The sequence below is a fragment of the Cebus imitator genome, unplaced genomic scaffold (genome assembly GCF_001604975.1).
Source record: "Cebus imitator isolate Cc_AM_T3 unplaced genomic scaffold, Cebus_imitator-1.0 Scaffold51, whole genome shotgun sequence".
Classification (NCBI taxonomy): Eukaryota; Metazoa; Chordata; class Mammalia; order Primates; family Cebidae; genus Cebus; species Cebus imitator.
In genome coordinates this window covers 6882151-6902354 of record NW_016107366.1, presented here as the reverse complement: position 1 = coordinate 6902354, position 20204 = coordinate 6882151, and the positions used below count along the sequence as shown (strand labels likewise).

At 37.1% G+C, this 20204-nt stretch overlaps 1 protein-coding gene across 6 annotated transcripts in view; it reads left to right on the top strand.

Annotated features, from left to right (window-relative positions):
* Positions 1–13897, top strand: part of TGFBR1 (transforming growth factor beta receptor 1) — a 50835-nt gene extending 36938 nt beyond the window's left edge. For 4 of the 6 annotated variants that reach the window (XM_017527818.2, XM_017527815.2, XM_037738234.1 and 1 more), the window contains exons 5-9: positions 2593–2760; positions 5062–5218; positions 6732–6856; positions 7880–8010; positions 9378–13897. In XM_017527818.2, the coding sequence (XP_017383307.1) occupies positions 2593–2760; positions 5062–5218; positions 6732–6856; positions 7880–8010; positions 9378–9503 (707 nt within the window). In that variant the 3' untranslated portion in view covers positions 9504–13897. The remainder of the gene's footprint in view (positions 1–2592; positions 2761–5061; positions 5219–6731; positions 6857–7879; positions 8011–9377) is intronic. The other 2 variants (XM_017527812.2, XM_017527814.2) reach the window with 1 other exon arrangement.
* Positions 13898–20204: the final 6307 nt, after the last annotated feature.

The following is a 20204-nucleotide window of genomic DNA, read 5'->3' as shown; positions in this document are numbered from 1 at the left end:
ATGATGAGGAAATGTTTTTATGAAACAACCACACTACCATTGTTAATTTTTCAAATGTTATCAAATATCCATTTAGGTTCAAATTCTGTAATTGTCTCTTATTTTAAAAAGTTATTTATTCAGATTATGATCCTAAGTCCACACGTTGCATTTGTTTGATATTTCTCTTATGTCTTTTAAAATCTTTAGGTCCCCCTTCATCTTTTTTCTTCTCTTGCAGTTTATTTGTTGAAGAAATTGGATTGTTTGTCCTGTAGGGCCTATCACATTCTGGATTTTGCTAATCGAATTTCCATAGTGTCTCTTAACTTGTTCCTCTGTGTTTTCTAAAAACTAGTAGTTAGATTTACAAGCTAAACCTAATTGGAGTTTTACTGGTTTTCTCAAAATACACAGTAAGGAAGGATATTATATATATCTTATTGCATCATATGTGGAAGTATATAGTATTTGATTAGGATGGGGCAGTGATGTATATGATTGATGTAGGTAGTGAGTATCAATGGCACACGACAATGCAATATTACTTAAGTTAAAAATAAAACACAAGTAGTAATCAGCCTGACCAAATCCTTAGTTCTCATTTTCGTTTCTGCCTCTGACACCATTTATTTCCTCCCCCAAGTCTTAAAACAACCTTTTCTTTATTTACTATGTTCAGTGACCCTAGACTTTCATTGTTCCTTCTTATTTCTTTATAGTTGTCTTTGTTTTCTCAAGTCTTACTCTTCTCACTGGTTCATATGAAGGTACTGATTCTACAAATGGTAATTTCTTTTTCAAGAATGTACCCACACTCATGGTTGCAAACTCTGCCGTGTTGGCAACTCTTAAATCTGCATTTTAAAGCTTAAACCTCACCCCGTGTCTGGTTTTTGTCACATTCCAAGTTAGAAACACAGCAGCACAAAATGTTGGTGAGTCTGTGCCCTGAACTGCTAACCAAGCTGATGCTGTCATCTGGTGGTCACCATGGGAACTAGCTGACCCTACTGGCTCTTCCCTACTCCCTTTCTTTCTCCTTTTCAGGGCTTAATGTATTTTCTCTGAGCCTAGCTCCTCCTTCCCACTTCTTTATCTTCTCCTGATTTAGTTAATTCCACCCCCAGCAGCCCTTTATATGTATGACCCCTTATATATAACCTTCCTTCTGCCTTTCTTGTCAGTAACCTCTGCAGTCTCCCTTTCTTCCATCTGCCTGTCTTCCTCTTTATTTCTTGTATTGGTGAACTTTTCAAAATTCAGTAATAGATAAGAGGCATGCAACTAAGCTAGTGATGTACCTAAAGCAAGGGTGCGAGTTTGGACAGAATCAGTTTATAAAGTTCATGAAGGACAAGTAAATACTACATCCTTTAAAATGTACCCAGAAATCTCTTCCAAAATCTTCTGAAAAGTTCCCATTCCTTTCTTAATCTCTTCTAATCGGAGTTGCTTTTCTTCTTCAAGTAAATATCTTCAAAATAGAAGCTGTTTCGTGTCAATATGGATTTTTTCTTTTGTTTTACAACCAGCAGGGAAAGAAAGAGCACAGTTTAAATTATGTACTTCTTGCCTAAAGAATCTAGTATTTTGTTTTTTAAATCTTAACAGTCTTACAAAATAAGATGTTATTCTTGTTGTATAAAAGGAGAAACAGAGGCTGGTTGGCTAAGAAAGCATCAATAACAGGCAGGCCATGGATTCCAATCCAGGTCAGAATGACTCTAAGCATGCATCTTTTATTGGATTGTGCTGTCTCCTAATGTTGTAATGCTTTCTTACTTCATAGCTTAATTAAATATGTGGTTTTCTAGCTACTTCCAGGTTAAATTAGACTTTTGTGGACCAGTCTAGCCTAGGAGCCTAGCTTTACCATTATTCCTATGAGAAAACGTGTTTTAAAATCATGTGTTGGCTTACAGAGGAAATTTTGGAACCCACATTCTTAGTTGTTTGAGTTTAGTCCCAGCTTTTCCAGCTTTTTCTCCTGACATTTCAGTTCCTATTTCAGCTTCCCCATGTGTTAGAGGTATCACTATTTCTGTTTTTCTAAGCTAGCAACCTTGGAATCAATCATCTTATCTTGCGTCTTTGTGAACTGTGTATACAATCTGTCACTAAAGCTTGTCATTTCTCATCGAAACTCGCTTTCGATTTTGTCCCATACTCTTCCATTCCCCCTGTGGCCCCACTGGGCTCCAGAGACTTCTTACCTCCTTCCTTTCTTCTCTGTTCCCTTCCTGTTTTTAGCCTTTTTTCCTTCCAGGAGCAGCCACTGAGCACCCAACCTGACCCAGGGATTTTTCTAGGCACTTAAGAGTGCCAGCTCTGATACTAATTATCTGTGACGACTCAAGAAAGTTACCATCTTTGTCTCTTAAATGGGATTAATTATCCTCGCCTTATCTCAAGAAGAGGGACTTAGTCTGAGTAACTAAAGGATGTGTATATAAAATATAAGATAAACTGAATGTAGAAGGAAATACAGACTTAAGTGGCATTATATTGCAGTATGTGACTCAGGATTGAGAGTAAAAAGTGATAACCTTTGAACAAATAAGTCATAAATGGTCTACAGCCCAACCAAAATGCTCTTAATTCTGTTTACAGACAATGGTACTTGGACTCAGCTCTGGTTGGTGTCAGATTATCATGAGCATGGATCCCTTTTTGATTACTTAAACAGATACACAGTTACTGTGGAAGGAATGATAAAACTTGCTCTGTCCACAGCGAGCGGTCTTGCCCATCTTCACATGGAGATTGTTGGTACCCAAGGTAACTCTATTAGCAATTTTATTATTTAAGCTTTAAATTTCCATGAATAATGTCTATGAAAATAGAAGGTGGAGGCCAGGCCTGGTGGTTCACTCCTATAATCCCAACACCTTGGGAGTCTGAGGTGGGCAGATCGCTTGAGTGCAGGAGTTCAAGGCCAGCCTGGGCAACATGGCAAAACCGCATCTCTACCAAAATACAAAAAATTATTTGGGCATGGTGGCATACACCTATAGTCCCAGCTACTCAGGAGACTGAGGTAGGAAGATTACCTGAGCCTGGGAGGTCGAGGTGCAATGAGCAGACATCATGCCACTACACTCCAACCTGGGTAATAGAGTGAGATCCTGTCTCAGAAAAAAAAAGAGAAAGAAAGAAAGAAGGAAAATAGTAAGTAGCCTAACTGGAGATATTTCAAACAAAATTTTTAGATGAGAACATTTTATCTTTCAGTTCAAAGTTTCAAGTAGAGCTAGGAATCTGGAAATTTGTTTAGAGATTCTCTAGTCATTGTAACAAAACTGATTTTTTATTTTTAATTTTTAAAAGTAGCATTCAATCTTTGATTTTTGAGGATTTTAGTTTCAGAATTCGAGTCTAAGTGAATATATTTTTATGTGTAGTATTAAATGAGAAAGTGCTTTGAAAACTTCAGCATGTTATATAAATGTTATCTGGCCATCTAATAATTATATTTGACCTTGAGATAAGGAGACTGCATGAGATAGTTTTACAGTTGAAAAATTAAATACTAAGTTTTAGTTATGTAATTTTATGCTATGGTTTTTGTGCCATGTAGGATTTCAGATGCCAGTATAGCTCTCTGCTCTAGCAGTTTTCCACTTGCAACCCAGTGGCTCCCCCATTCCCCACTTTACATACAGTATAAGTACCAGTTCACACCTTAACCAGCTCCATCTTTGTAATTATTGTTATTATTGATTATAGCAGTTTTATTGAGTTATAATTCACATCATACAGTTCAAACCCACTTCAAATTCAGTGGTTTTTAGAATACTCAAGAGTTGCACAACCAACAAACACTACAGTCAATTTTAGAATATCTTTATCACTCCAAAGAGAAACCCTGTAGGCACTAGCAGTCACTCACCTTTCCCCCCAAACTCCTAGTCCTAAGCAACAGCTGCTGCTTTCTGTCTATAGATTTGCTTATTCTGCACATTTTATATAACGAATCATACAATATGTTGTCTTTCATAACTGGCTTCTTTCACTTAGCATGTTTTCAAGGTTCACTTATGTTGTAGCATGTATGAGTACTTCAGTCATTTTGATGACTGAGTAATACTTCAGCGTATGGATATACCACATATTGTATATCCATTAGCTGATGGGCATTTGGTTTGTTTCTTCTTTTGGCTATTGTAGCTAATGCTGTAATGAACATTTGTGTATAAGTTTTATGTTGGTACATGTTTTGGGTTATCTTGGGTATATACCTAGGAGTTGAATTCCTGTAGCATATGATAACACTATTTAATGGTTTGAAGAACTGCTATACTATTTTCTTAAAGTATGTGAACCATTTTACATTCCTGCCAGCAGTGTGTAAAGGTTCAAGTTTTCCACATTATAATTTTTTTTTCTTTTGAGACGGAGTCTCCCTCTGTCACGCTGGAGTGCAGTGGTACAATCTCACATCACAGCAGTCTCCACCTTGCAGGTTCAAGCGATTTTTCTGCTTCGGCCTCCCAAGTAGCTGGCATTACAAGCACATTGCCACCATGCCCAGCTAATTTTTGTATTTTTAATAGAGACAAGGTTTCACCATGTTGGCCAGGCTGGTCTCGAACTCCTAACCTCAAGTGATCCTCCCACCTCGGCCTCCCAAAGTGCAAGGATTACAGGTGTTTTTAATAACACATATTCTAGTGGTTAGTATCAAAGATAATACACCTAATACTGAGTACATTTCAATTGATAGGGAAGTCATAATCTACATGCATGGTTCCTGGGCTGCTGGAATATCAGTCTATGGCTAAGTTTCTTATAAAGAATTCATAAGGCACCAACAGATAAACTGATAAGATTTTTTGCCCCCAGTCTTGGAGTCATTAATCTATTTTTATTGTCCCATTTTCTTTAAAGAAATATAATTTCAATGACTTTTGGTGTAATGATTCACTTGAGTTTATTTAGTAATGGCTTAGGTATTGTTGGTCATGTGGGCTGAAATGATTTGATACATTTGGGTTAGGAGAAGAGACTTTTGAACCTAAAGGTATGAGTTGTGATTGGTGTTACCTTTTAAGCAGTCATGTTTAATTTTTGATTCTTTAGGAAAGCCAGCCATTGCTCACAGAGACTTGAAATCAAAGAATATCTTGGTAAAGAAGAATGGAACTTGCTGTATTGCAGACTTAGGACTGGCAGTAAGACATGATTCAGCTACAGATACAATTGATATTGCTCCAAACCACAGAGTGGGAACAAAAAGGTATACTTTTGAACAAATGTATTTAATATCTTCTGAAATCACCTTTTTCACCTTCTCTTTTATGTGTACGTATCATCACTGAACTGAGCTTAAGCTTGTACTTTATTAGATTGCCAACAGGCAAGAAGATCTCATGGTCTTGCCTGCTCTGAAGCCAAAGTTACCTGACTTAAAAAGATGCCTGCTGATGGAAGGTTGCCCTTCCAGAAAATATTAGTCATGTTAATTATAATAACAGTAGTAACTCACATTTATAGGGCACCTATTATGTGCCAATCATCTAGCTAATAGGTCTTTTACTTATATTGTCTGATTTAACACCATTCTCAAATACTGTGCTGTAGCTAGCCCTGCTGTTTTAATATTTCAGTCCCTGAAAATATGTCTTTCTTGCTTTCTTAGAACTTTTGCACATGCCATCCCCTGGAGCATACATTACCCTACTGTTTCTCAGCCACATACCCACCTTTCCTTTAGGAAGCTTTTTCTGATCCTCAAGACTCTTAGGAGTCCCTCCAAGGGCTGCCATAGCACACTGAACTGGGACCATTGAGGCACTTATGCATTATGTTGTAACTGTTTGTTTATTTGCCTGCATATTCTATTAGGTGCAAGCAGCATGAGAGCAGACTTGTATTCTCAGCATCCTTCACAATGCCTAATACATGGTAGATCCTCAGTAGATATGTGTTGAGTCCATGAGTCTTCAAAAGAACTTAATTAGGCAGGTGTTGTTACCCTTAATTCACAGATGAGGAAACCACCTTGTGGAGGTTAAAGAATTTGCCCAGCTTCATGTGGATGATAAGCCAGAGAGCTAAGATTTGAACCTGGGCATTTCTGACACAAAGCCCTTTTCACATGTTGTCACAGCATTTTTTCAAACCTACTGCCTTGGCCTTGGAGAGAGCCGGAGAGCTGGCAGCATTAGTCTATTCAAATTGCATGTACGATTTTGAGATTTCTGGATTCACTGGGGATTCTCAACTCTCAACCGGCTAAGGGGTGCTTGGCAGTGGTTGCTGCAGGTCTCTGTGGGTCCTGACCCATAATTTTAGTAGTTTTTTGAAGCTTCAGAACCCCCTAGTGTAGCATCAGTAGCAGAACTGGCATTCTTTTGTATCTATTTTCTTTTTCCCTGGAGTATATTCCTGCCCTTCCTTTCATCCTCAGTGAGAAGACTTCTAGATTCAAATGCATGGTTTCTGCCTAGTACATGTATAGGTGGTGTACGTTAGGACATCTTAAATGGTTACAATGATGTATGTGTGTCTTTCATTGGAAACCAAGATCATGAGGCAGGTAGCTTGAAACTGCTGTTTCAGCATTTTGTGGGATTCAGTTGACATCATTAATGTGCAAACCAGTGTGTGCATTTAATATTTTTCTTGATGTTTGCTAGGTAATATTGTGTGCAGCTGTCTATGTATAGAGAAATGTCTGAGTGGATGTTCATCACAATGTGGCATTAAGGGCATGACTTTCAAAGTTCTTTTTGCAAATTTTCTTTTAGGTACATGGCCCCTGAAGTTCTCGATGATTCCATAAATATGAAACATTTTGAATCCTTCAAACGTGCTGACATCTATGCAATGGGCTTAGTATTCTGGGAAATTGCTCGACGATGTTCCATTGGTGGTAAATTGTTCCCCTTTCCCCCAACAGTTTGTCATGAACAGAAGTTGTTCAAGAATTGTCTTCTTTTTTTGTTGAATGAAATTATGTACAGTCCATCATCTGAAACAGGAGGTCACCAAGTGCCAGAGAAAACAAAGGCGATGAAATCTTTGGGAGGGGACAGTGCCATGGTGTACACATGCACAGCTCTAGCCTAGTGTATTCTCTTACTGTTTCCATTTGAATCTTGAGACTCATCAGAATCCAACCCCTTGTTATATTGGAATATAGTTCTTTAGAAAGGACAGCTGCTTGAGAGGCTCACCTAGGAAGCTGTTTCTAGCATGTACCTGGGTGACAAACTTATTTTTTTTCTTTGAGATTGCGGCTGTTTTCTCCAACTTGATAGTTGTAGATTACATACACAGAATACAATTATGTTACTATTGTGGTGTTTTCTAGAGTTTGTTTTAACTTCTAGCTTTTTAGATGGAGCACTTTTTAATGTTTACCCAGGAAACAGTCTCTTAGGCTTGGGGACCTAGGCTTGGCTGAGACCTAGTGCCTTCTGTTTTTGAGGCAGTGAGGGACAGAGTATTTCTCTGTATTGTAGTAAATAGGACATATTATTGACAGATGCAAGTACAGAAAGCAAGTAGAGAAACCTTAAACTTGCCTCATACGATTCATGTCTCACTGAAGTGAGAGCCTGTTCACTCACAGAATAGAATCTCAGTTGCTGCACAGTAGGGCTCTAGGGGAAAATGCCAATCTGGTCATCACAGCTCATAGTTTACTGTCATTTCAAATAGGCTTTATTGATCTCTTGGCAATACTTAGTTTCAAGGTGTGGGCTCAATATCAACTCAGGGAAGTGGCCCGTGAATACAGATGTAGATGAGATAGAGAAAGCTATTCATCTCAGTTCCACCTACCTACTTTAGTAATGAGACACTGTACTAGGGCTCTCGGGTGATCTTTTTAATGGTTTGGCATTAGCTGAATAAATTCTTCAAAATTTAATTTTCTTTTAAACTAATACAGGTATTCATGAAGATTACCAGCTGCCTTATTATGATCTTGTACCTTCTGACCCATCAGTTGAAGAAATGAGAAAAGTCGTTTGTGAACAGAAGTTAAGGCCAAATATCCCAAACAGATGGCAGAGCTGTGAAGTGAGTATTTCTTTTTGATATTAGGCAATTTTCTAAACTGCTTCTGCTGAGTAAGTGAAAATTTGCTACTGTTCTTTAAGGAAAACAGACAAGAATTTTCTTTTTCATAGCAGTCAAACCAATGTGTAAAAACAGAATAATTTGGTTTTCATATTCAATTGTAAGCACAGTGAAAGGGCTATGGAACATTTGCAGTGGCCTTTACATATCAGAACATAGCTTAGATCTGCCAGGCAAACTTAAGGCACATACTTTTTAAATGAATGCCTCCCTTCAGCCAGGACAACCCAGAATGGTGGACAGTTACTGGACAGGAATAAGGAGACATGTATTCTAGACCAGCCTGGCTACCATTTTAAGGATCTGACTTGAACAAATCACTTCAGTTCTCTGGACCTTAATATCCCTTTGTAAGGTGAGGAACTCAGATAAGGTGATTACAAAGGTGTTTCAAATGATTTTCCATTTCATTCATCTGATTGCCTAGATGACCGTTAACCAGGAATTTGTGGAAAATGCTTTTTTCCAACAGTGTCTGAGCTTCTCAACAGCTCTAACAAAAAGTTTTAGAAATGTTTTTGTAATTGCAGATTTAAGGATTCGTAAGACAAATCTTCTTTAACCTCTCCTTAATTGCTAGCTGTTACTATTATAATATTGGTAAAGCAGGGAATATTCCTCCAGGTTTGAAGTTTTGTAGCTTAAAAGCTATAAAAAGCTGTTCAGTTCAGTAGTTGATTTTACATCTTAAACTATTGTAGGACTCAGCAGAACCTCTGATAACCAAGAGAGCTTGCTACCTCCAACAAAGTCACATCTCCAGGCCCAGATAAAATGTATTTCAGCATGCTCAGAGGATTTGCATGTGACATAAGAGTGCTGCTAGATTTTGTCTTTCAGAAATTTTATCTACTCGGGAGGCTGAGGTGGGAGGATTGCTTGAGCCTGGGAGGTCAAGGCTGCAGTGAGCTGAGAGCATGCCATTACATTCCACTCTGGGTGACAGAGTGAGACCCTGTCTCAAAAGAAAAATGTGATCTGGATGCTTCAAAGTACAAACTTAAAATTTTAATGTGAGGTCAGGTTTCTTCTTTGCTTTGCCCAGCTCTGGTTTAGGATTTGGCCTTTTCAGGTTTGCTAAGTGAGTCAGTCTTTGACCACCTGCTTTCCAGCACTGACACCAGTATTCTATTGATGGAAATTTATGTAATTTCTACTCATTTGCTATTACAAATAATGCTTCCACAACAACAACAACAACAAATGTATATCTGTCATTTAAAAAGAAAATTTACAGGTAAAGATTCTTATCCAAACAAGTGGAAAATGGCAAGTGCATTAATTATTTTTCTTGTATTTTCTTGTAGGCCTTGAGAGTAATGGCTAAAATTATGAGAGAATGTTGGTATGCCAATGGAGCAGCTAGGCTTACTGCGTTGAGGATTAAGAAAACATTATCACAACTCAGTCAACAGGAAGGCATCAAAATGTAATTCTGCAGCTTTGCCTGAACTCGACTTTTTTCTTCAGATCTGCTCCTGGGTTTTAATATGGGAGGTCAATTGTTCTACCTCACTGAGAGGGAACAGAAGGATGTTGCTTCCTTTTGCAGCAGTGTCATAAAGTCAATTAAAAACTTCCCAGGATTTCTTTGGACCCAGGAAACAGCCATGTGGGTCCTTTCTGTGCACTATGAACGCTCTTTGCCAGGACAGTTACAAAATGTTGTGTAGTCTACCTTTATTTTTTATTAACAAAACTTGTTTTTTAAAAAGATGATTGCTGGTCTTAACTTTAGGTAACTCTGCTGTGCTGAAGATCATCTTTAAGGGCAAAGGAGTTGGATTACTGAGTTATAATAAAACATTTCTTATTATTAAAGAAAGTGATTTACTCCTGGTTAGTACATTCTCAGAGGATTCTGAACCACTAGAGTTTCCTTGATTCAGACTTTGAATGTACTGTCCTATAGTTTTTCAGGATCTTAAAACTAACACTTATAAAACTCTTATCTTGAGTCTAAAAATGACCTCATATAGTAGTGAGGAACATAATTTATGCAATTGTATTTTGTATACTATTATTGTTCTTTCACTTATTCAGAACATTACATGCCTTCAAAATGGGATTGTACTATACCAGTAAGTGCCACTTCTGTGTCTTTCTAATGGAAATGAGTAGGATTGCTGAAAGTCTCTATGTTAAAACCTATAGTGTTTGAATTCAAAAAGCTTATTTATGTGGGTAACCCAAACTTTTTCTATTTTGTTTTTTTGGAAAGGTTTTTGTGGTATGTCATTTGGTATTCTATTTTGAAAATGCCATTCTCCTACCAAAATGTGCTTAAGCCACTAAATAAATGAAGTGGCATTAATTAGTAAATTGTTAGCATGATCATGTTTGAATATTCTCACATCAAGCTTTTGCATTTTAATTGTGTTGTCTAAGTATAATTTTAAAATAACAAGTGGCACTCTAGATGCTTATAGTACTTTAATATTTGTATCATACAGACTAATTTTTCTAAAAGGGAAAGTTTGTCTAGCTGTTTGTGAAAAGTTATGTGGTATTCTGTAAGCCATTTTTTTTCTTTCTGTGTTCAAAGACAGTGTTATTTTTTTAAAAAAGGAATTACATTTAAAATTAGAATATGGTTAATGTTAAATAATAGGCCTTTTTCCAGGAAGGCAAAGGTAGTTAGTAATTTGAATAGATAACAGATGTGCAAAAGTCACATTGGTTATGTAGGAATGTTTGGTGGATCCTCTGTCTTTGTAACTGAGGTTAGAGCTAGTGTGATTTTGAGGTCTCACTACACTTTGAGGAAGGCAGCTTTTAATTCAGTGTTTCCTTATGTGTGCGTACACTGCAACTGCTTACTTTACATGTAATTTATGTAATGCATTCAGTGCACCCTTGATATCTGGAAGAGGTGGTAGCTAAAGAATATTCTGAGTATAGGGTCTTCTCCATTTATACAGATGTTTTTGTCAAGTTAAATATTGAAAGCAAACTTGTCATGGTCTTCTCACATTAAGTTGAAACTAGCTTGTAATAACTGGTTTTTACTTCCAATGCTATAAAGTCTCTGCAGGGCTTTTGCAGTTTTCAAAGTCCTTTTATCACTGTGATCTTGTTCCAAGGGGAGGAAAAACTATCCTAGCTGTGAGCCAAGACTTTGACTTTATAGTGCTGTCAGTTCCCCAATACAGGGTCCTAATAACCAATACAGTATTTTAGTCAGGAAGAGGAAGTGGCCATTTACACTGAATGAGTTGCATTCTGATAATGTCTTATCTCTTATACGTAGAATAAATTTGAAAGACTATTTGGTCTTAAAACCAAAGTAATTTTAGAATGAGTGACATACTACATAGGAATTTAGTGTCAATTTTATGTGTTTAAAAACATCATGGGGAAAACGTGCTTAGAGATTACTATTTTGACTACAAAAAGTTGATTTTTTCTGTAGTTACCATAATTTCATTGAAGCAAATGAATGAGTTTGAGAGGTTTGTTTTTATAGTTGTGTTATATTACTTGTTTAATAATCTCTAATCTTGTGATCAGGTACTTTTTTTGTGGGTTTTTTGGGCCATTTCTAAGCCTACCAGATCTGCTTTATGAAATCCAGGGGACCAATGCATTTTATCACTAAAACTATTTTTATATAATTTTAAGAACATACCAAAATTTGTCTGATTTAAAGTTGTAATACATGATTTCTCACTTTCATGTAAGGTAATCCACTTTTGCCGAAGATATTTTTTATTGAATCAAAGATTGAGTTACAGTTATACTTTTGTTACCCAAGTGGATAAAATGTACTTTCAATGAATCAGGGAATTTTTTTAAAGTTGGAGTTTAGTTCTGAATTGACTTTACATATTACTGCAGTTAATTCCTTTTTTGGCTAGGGATGGTTTGATAAACCACAATTGACTAATATTGAAAATGAAAGTAACTTAAAAGATGGGATGGATCATGATTACTGTCAATAACTGCAGATAAATTTGATTAGAGTAATTAATTTTGTCATTTAAAAACACAGTTGTTTATACTGCCCATCCTAGGATGCTCTCCTTCCAGGGTTCAACTTGGCTAAAACACCTTCAGTAAATTGTGTGTCTATATTCATTTTGCCAATAGCCAGGAGGAGTGGGGATGGGGGAAATACGACTTAGTGGGCATAGACATCCCTGCTCCATCCTTTCTGGCTCCAGCTGTTTCTTGCAACCTGCTTTCCTCCTTGCTGGTCCCTGACACAGAGACCGTTGCCTCCCCCACAGCCTTTTGACTGAAGAGCTGCTTTGGAGATCTAGAGTACAATGGCTGATGAAAGTTGTGGGACATATTTCCTCTTTTTTTTCGTCATTAGAAGTGGCAGGGAGGGGTCTCCACATTTGGAGATTGAGCAGATGAGGCTTGGGATGCCCCTGCTGGTTGCCCTCCTTTGACGTTAGCCATGGATGAGGAATGGGATAGCAGCAAGGTGGCTGCTGTGGCAGTGGGAGTTGTGCCAGAAACAGTGGCCAGTTGTATCCCCCATAAGACAGGGTAAGGTCCGAAGAGCTGAGCCTGTAATTCTGCTGTAATAATGATAGTGCTCAAGAAGTGCCTTGAGTTGGTGTACAGTGCCATGGCCATCAAGAATCCCAGACTTCAGTTCTTATTACAAAATCTAAGTGGTCACTTCACGATTTTGTAGTCCATCCATGGGTTACCTCTTTTCTGTATGTCTGAGAACTGTCAGATGGAGGCTGTTTCATAAAACAAGATGACAAAGAGATAATTGCACGACAAAATCAGTATGCCATTAGTCACATCATCAAAAGCTTATTTTTATTCTTGCACTGGAAGAATCATAAGTCAACTGTTTCTTTTGTTTCTTAACCATGGCAGTGTTCTGGCTCCAAATCATGGTGATTCCAAATAATGGTTCTGTTACAGTTAGGCAGAAAATGCCAACTCAGATATTTTGAGATACTAAGGATTATCTCTGGACATGTACTGCACCTTCTTGTCTCTGTTTTGGATTACTGGAATACCAATGGGCCCTCTCTCTAAGAATGCTGGACTTCTAGGATATTGTGAGGATTGTCAGTACATTAAACTTTTCAATCCCATTATGCAATCTTGTTTGTAAATGTAAACTTTTAAAAATACAGTTAATAACATTCAACCTGTTTCTTACAACTTAAAAGGAACTTCAGTGAATTTGTTTTTATTTTTTAACAAGATTTGTGAATTGAATATCATGAACCGTGTTTTGATATCCCTCTTTCACGTTGTGCTAACGGAATGGGGTGTTTGATATTTCTGTATATGTCAAGGAGATGCTTCAAAATATCAATTGCTTTAAACTTAAATTACCTCTCAAGAGACCAAGGTACATTTACCTCATTGTGTATATAATGTTTAGTATTTGTCAGAGCATTCTCCAGGTTTGCCGTTTTATTTCTATGAAGTATGGGTATTATGTTGCTCATTTACTCTAATGGTACTGTATTGTTTGTGTTTGTACCCCAGATAACATCATCTGTACTTTGTTTTCTGTATTGTATTTGTGCAGAATACTTTTGGCTTTATCAGTGTAATCTCTGCCCTTTAAGATATGTACAGAAAATGTCCATACAAATTTCCATTTAAGTTGAAACTGAGAAGCCTGTAAAGAGAAAAAAAACATAAGCTGTGTTTCCCCATAAGTTTTTTGAGTTGTATATTGTATTTGTAGTAATATTCCAAATGAATGTAAATAGGAAATAGAAGAGTGATGCTTATGTTAAGTCCTAACACTGCAGTAGAAGAATGGAAGCAGTGCAAATAAATTACATTTTTCCCAAGTGCCAGTGGCATATTTTAAAATAACGTGTGTATGCTGGAATGAGCCATGCTATATGTCGTTGCTGTAGATAGCAAGTAGAACCTTTGAGTTACCAGAGTCTCTTTTCTAACCCTGTCTAGTGCAAGTTACAATATTATAGCATGTTTGAGGAGTACTCACCTGTCTGCAGGTGTGACTCTATGCCTGGGGGCTTTTCTCTACATGCTGAGGGGTGTGGGTCTTCCAAAGTGCGGCATGGTGGACCTGACTACAGGTGAACTCTGTTGCCTTTGGCTCAGCACGTTTGTTAGTGTCCTGGGGGTGAAAACTTGGCTGATAAAGAGAACTGGAAAATCATGATAGAGATGTGGTCCCCAAACCCTTGACTGACTCTGGGGAGGGGCTTTGGGAATAGGATTGCTCTCACATTAGAGATAGTTACTTTAATTTGAAGGCTGGATTTAAGGATTTTTTTTTCTTTATAATAAAGACATCGCCAGGATATGGAGCTTTTGTTGACAGTTGGAAAAAAAGTGAAATTTAAGACATTCCCAGACAAATACTAAGAATTTGTTGCCTGTGGACATCTGCCTTACAAGAAATACTAAATCCTTCAGACAGAAAATAAATGACACCAGATGGTAACCTGAATCCACTGGATGAAATAAAGAGCACCAGAAATGGTGGATTTGTGTGTAAATAGAAAAGACTATGATTGTATTGCTGCCATAACAAATTACTACAATGTACTGGCTTAAAGCAACACCCGTTTATTAGCTCAGAGTTTCATAAATCAGAAGTCTGGGCATAACATAGCTCAGTTGGTTCTCTGCTCCATATTGTAAAAGGTCAAAATGAAGGCATTGGCTGGGCTGCATTCTTTTCTGGAGGCTCGAGATGAATAGGCTTCCAAGCTCATTGAGGTTGTTGGCAGAATTCAACTCCATATGGTTTAAGACTGAGGTTGGCCAGGGGTTGTTGTCAGTTTCTAGAAGCCACTCATATTCCTTGGCTCGTGGTTCCCTCCTCCATCGTCAAAACCAGCAACAATGGGTTGAATCCTCCTTGCACTTCCCTCTGATCTCCCCTTCTGTCTCATCTCTCCACTGTCTTCCACTGCATCTCTGATTCTTCTGCTTCCCTCTTTTGCTTTTAATGGGTCAGGTGATTACTCTGGGCTCATCTGGGTAATCCAGGATAATTACCCTATTTAGTAACCTCAGTTTTACCTGCAAAGTCCATTCACAGCAGTACCAAGATTAGTATTTGATTAAATAGAGAATGGGAATCTTCGGGATATATTTGCCTACCAAAATAAATACAAGTTCTCAGCAGCATAAGACTATGTAGTAATTATAACACCACGCTGTTGTGTTTACAGTACAGGTGCAGAGTATATTAATAGCACAAAGGGGTGGGTAGGAAATGGAGCTCTATTGGGACAAAGCTGTATTTTATTGGAATTAATTAGTCTTAAGATTGTAATAAATTGAAATGCATACTGTAGACCTGGAGTAACCACTAAAGCATCAATTAAAAAATATATTTAAAAAAATGGTAAACCAAGAAATATTTAACACAAAAGGCAGAAAGAGAGGGACAGAGAAGCAAAATTGTATGAGACATTTGGAGAACAAATGTCAAAATGGCAGCCATAGTCTAATCATACCCATAATTTCATTAAATGTGAATGGTCTACATAGTTAAAAGGTAGAGATTGTCAGGATGGATTTTTAAAAAATCAACTATATGGTGTCCACAGAGGCACACTGTAGATTCAAAGACCAATAGTTTGGAAGTATGGAAAAATATAAAACATCCCAACAGTAATCGTAAGAGAGCTGGAATGTCTGTATTAATAAAGTGGGCTTTGAGACAAATATTACTAGAAATAAAAGATACTTTAAAAAGTCATATATTCGAGAGATATAACAGTTAACATATGTGTATGCACCTAACAGGACCACAAAATAATGAGAAAAACCATAGAATTGAGAGGAGAAATGGACAATTTAATATTTGGAGATTTTGACACTTACAATAATTGATAGAATGACTCAATTGAGAATCACAGTCATATAAAAGAATGCTGTCAGCCAACTTGTCCTAACACTTACCACCACACACCACCAACAGAATGCACACTCTTTGTCAGTGCATGTGGAACATTCTCCAGGGAAAACCACATGCTATTTCATAAAAAGTCTCAATGAATTTAAAAGGGTTGAAATAGTAAAAGTATGTTCTCCAACCATGTTTAAATCAGAAGTCAACAGAAAATTACAAAGCCCCAAATATTTAGAAATTAAGTTACACATTTCTAAAATATCCATGTATTGAAGAAGTCACAAAGGAAGTCAGAAAATTTTAAACAAATGAAAATGAAAGTACAGAATGTCAAAATTTATAGTGTATAGCTAATACACTGCTTAAAGGGAAATTTACGCTTTTAAATACCTATATTTTAAAAGTATTTAAAGCCAGTGAAGAGAGATGCAAAAATCCTCAAAACATAGTATTAGGAAATTGAATCCAGCAACAGATAAAAAGATTTATACACCAGGACCAAATGGACCATATCCTAGGACTGTAAGCTTCATTTAACATCAAAAATATCAATGTATTATACCATACTAATAGAAGAAACAATAAAACTCACTATAATAACTAAATAGCTGCATTCGTGATGAAAACCAGCAAACTAGAAGTAGAAGGCAATTTCCTCAAGCTAGTGAAGGGCATCTGTAAAAAATTCACAGCCAACATGCTTAATGGTTAAAGAATATTTTTCTCCTTAAGTCAGGAACAAGTAGAGAACATCCTCTTGTCATTTCTATTCAATGTTGTCATGGAGGTTTTATCCAGTCCCTGCTCCGTCTCCCTACAAAAAGACTATAAAGACATTAGATTGGGGAAAAGAGAAAAGCTGTCTTTACAACTAATATTACCTGTCAGAGTCTAAAGAATCTACCAGAAAAAAAAATTTTTTTAAAGCTATGAGACCCAATAAACTTAGCAAGCAAGCTTGTAGGAAACACAATCAATATTTTAAAAATTGACATATTAGCAATGAAAAATACCTTCTAAAGTAAACTACTGAGAATAGCGTCAAAAAGAATACAATAATACATTTATTTAATCGAGAAAAATATTGCTGAGGAAAATCAAAGGATCTAAATTAATGAAGAGAACTTCCATGTTCATGGATTAGAGAATTCAATGCTGTTATGATGGCAATTCTCCCCAAATTGTTCTATAAATTCAACTCAATCCCTAGCAATATTCCAGAAAGAGTTTCTTTAAATTCACAAGCTGATCCTAAAACTTATATGGAAATGCAAAATGTCTAAAAGACCCCAAATGATTTTAAAATACAATTACAAAATTAGATGAATTACCCAATTTCAAAACTTACTGTAAGGCTACAATTATCAAGAGTTTACTGACACAAGGATAATTGGTCCTATAGAGCAATGGGACAGAATTAAGTGTCCAGAAATAAACTCTCACATAGGACCAATGGACTTCCAAGATATGCACAAAGATAATTCAGCAGGAGAAAAGACAGTCATTTCAATAAATGGTGCAGAGACAATTGGATATCTGTATTTTAAAAGGAAGGAAAAGGAGACAGTTAATTAGACTCTCAGCTCATTATGCATCTAAGGATAAGAGCTAAAGCTATACAGCTTATAGAAGAAAATAGGAGAAAATCTTTGTGGTCTTAGGCAAAGGATTTAATAGCAAAAGCAAAATTTATTTTTTAAAAAGTTAATAAATTGGACTTCTCCAAAATTAAAATATTTGGGGCTTTAAAAAACAAGAGAATGAAAGATGAGCCAAAGCCTGGGAGAAAGTATTTGCAAATCATACATCTGATAAGAGATTTGTATTTGGAATATATAAAGACCTCTTAGAAAACTCTTGGAACTCAATAAAAAGACAAATGACCCAATTAAAAATTGATGAACAAATTCAATGCTCAGAGATTTGTGATGGTAGAGTTAAAATTTAAAATAATGTTCTAAGTTCTTTATTTAGGTATTAATGTTTAAATGGTAATTTGACAGCAGTTTATAAAGTGGTGTTCTAAATACTATAAATTATATGTAGGACTGTGACAAAGTAAAAATTGGTCAAAAATTTTGACATTTTCCCAAGAAGATATTATGAATAGCTAATAAACATAATTCTTTATAAAGACCTGATGAAATTAAAACCACAAGAAACCCCTTCTCACACACTCAAATGATTATAGTTTTAAAAAGATAACCAAGTGTCAATAAAGATGAGAAAAAGATGAATTTCACACATTGCTGGAATGTAAAGAGTCCCTTTGGAAAACGGCTTGGCAGTATCTTAAGAGGTTAAACAGAAACCTATTATGTAACCCACTAATATCATTTCTGGGTATCAGCAGAGCTGCAAGATAAAATACAGAATGCACAGTTAAATATGTGTGTCAGATAAAAACAAACAATTTTTTTAGTATAAGTTTGTCCAAAATATTGCATGGAACATATTTATACTAAAAAAAAGTATTGTTTATCTGACATTTAAATTTAACTCGGCATCCTGTATTTTAACTTGCTAAATCTGGCAACTCTAATCCAAGAAAAGTTAAAACATATGTCCACACAAAGTCTTGTAGGTGAACATTCACAGCAGCATAATTCAGTAGTCAAAAATGGAAACAAGCTAAATGACCATCAACTGGTGAATTGATATTTAAGACATGGGATATTTATACCACAGTTTACAAGACTGCTTGATCCACGTTGCAATGTGGATGACCTCACAACCCTCATGCTAAGTGAAGGAAGTAGGATGAAAAGGTTGTAAAAAGTCACAAGGAAACTTTCTGCGATGATGGGAATTGAGCCAGGAGAATAGGGTCTGGAGGCAGGAAACTTCCTAGAACTAAATTGAAAGGAAAACTCTAACTTTCCATGCCTAAGTAACAAAAGGACCAGAGGCTACTCCCTTTCACCTTTCTGCCCTGCACATGGGAAATCTGTCTGCAACAAATCAGACTGATTGCCAGTGGAGTTTTCCTTTGCAACTTTGTAACTTCACTCCAGCCTCTCAGTGGTTGCTGTCCACAACTAATCAGACTCATTGCGGAAGAATCAGTCTTCATTAGCATAGAAGTATAACTTTGTAATTTCACCCTAGCCTCTGATTGTTTGCACAGGAGTGTGACCTTTGCAACTTCAGTCTCTGGTTGGCTGCTCTCTGCAACCAATCAGACTGATTGTGGATACCACTTCATTTACATGAAGTGACCATGAAGTGGCCAATGGGAAACTTCTAGGGGATATTTGGACCCAAGAAGATTCTGTATCTGGTCTCTTGAGCGGCTGCTCAGGCTGCTCCCACACAGTGTACTTTTGTTTTCAATAAAATCCCTGCTTTCGTTCTTGTGTTGCTTCATTCTTTCTTTGCTTTGCTGGGCGTTTTGTCCAACTCTTTGTTCAAAACAAGAACCTGGGCAACTTGCAGTCACGACCCTCTACCAGTGACAGAATGTTTCAAAACTTGATTTGGTAGATGGATGCAGAACTCTGAAAATTTACTAAACACCATTCATTGTACAAATGCAATGGGGGATTTTTATGATGTGTAAACTATACCTCAGTAAGTCTGTTAAAGAAAAAAAAAAAAGAACAAGTGAAACTCACCTTTGCCAGGGTTTTTTGTTTTGTTTTGTTTTGTTTTTTCCCCCTTTAGACAGGGACTCACTCTGTCACCAAGGCTGGAGTGCAGTGGCGCGATCACAGCTCCAGGCAACCTCGACCTCCCCAGGTTCAAGTGATTCTCCCAGTCAGCATCCTGAGTAACTGGACTACAGGTACCAGCCACCACACCCAGCTAATTTTTCTATTTTTTAGTAGATACAGGGTTTCAGCATAAAGCCCAAGCTAATCTCGAACTCCTGAGCTCTGGTGATCCGCCTGCCTCGGCCTCCCAAAGTGCTGCGATTACAAGTGTCAGCCACTGCACCTGGTCTCACCTTGCCATTCTTGCCACCCACCATACTTCATGTGCCCACCATGCTGCATGTCCAGATGCACCCTGCTTCCTGCCTTTCTGCTCTGCTCCGCCCTCTGATGGAACTGCACTTTTCCCTCTCTTCTGCCTTGCTAGCTTGAATCAGCTCCAAGGCTCAGGTCTGAAGGCATTTCCTCCACGGTTGTTGCTCATCCTGCCAGCCGGTGCATCATTGATCCTCTACTGCATTTTCACATCACGTGGCTCATCTCATTGCACCTCATTCCCATTTTAATCCCCTTAGAGAGTTTAGGACTCTTGTTCTCCCTCTCTTCCCCTTGAGAGAAGTTGATTTTTTTTTTTTTTTTTTTTTTTTTTT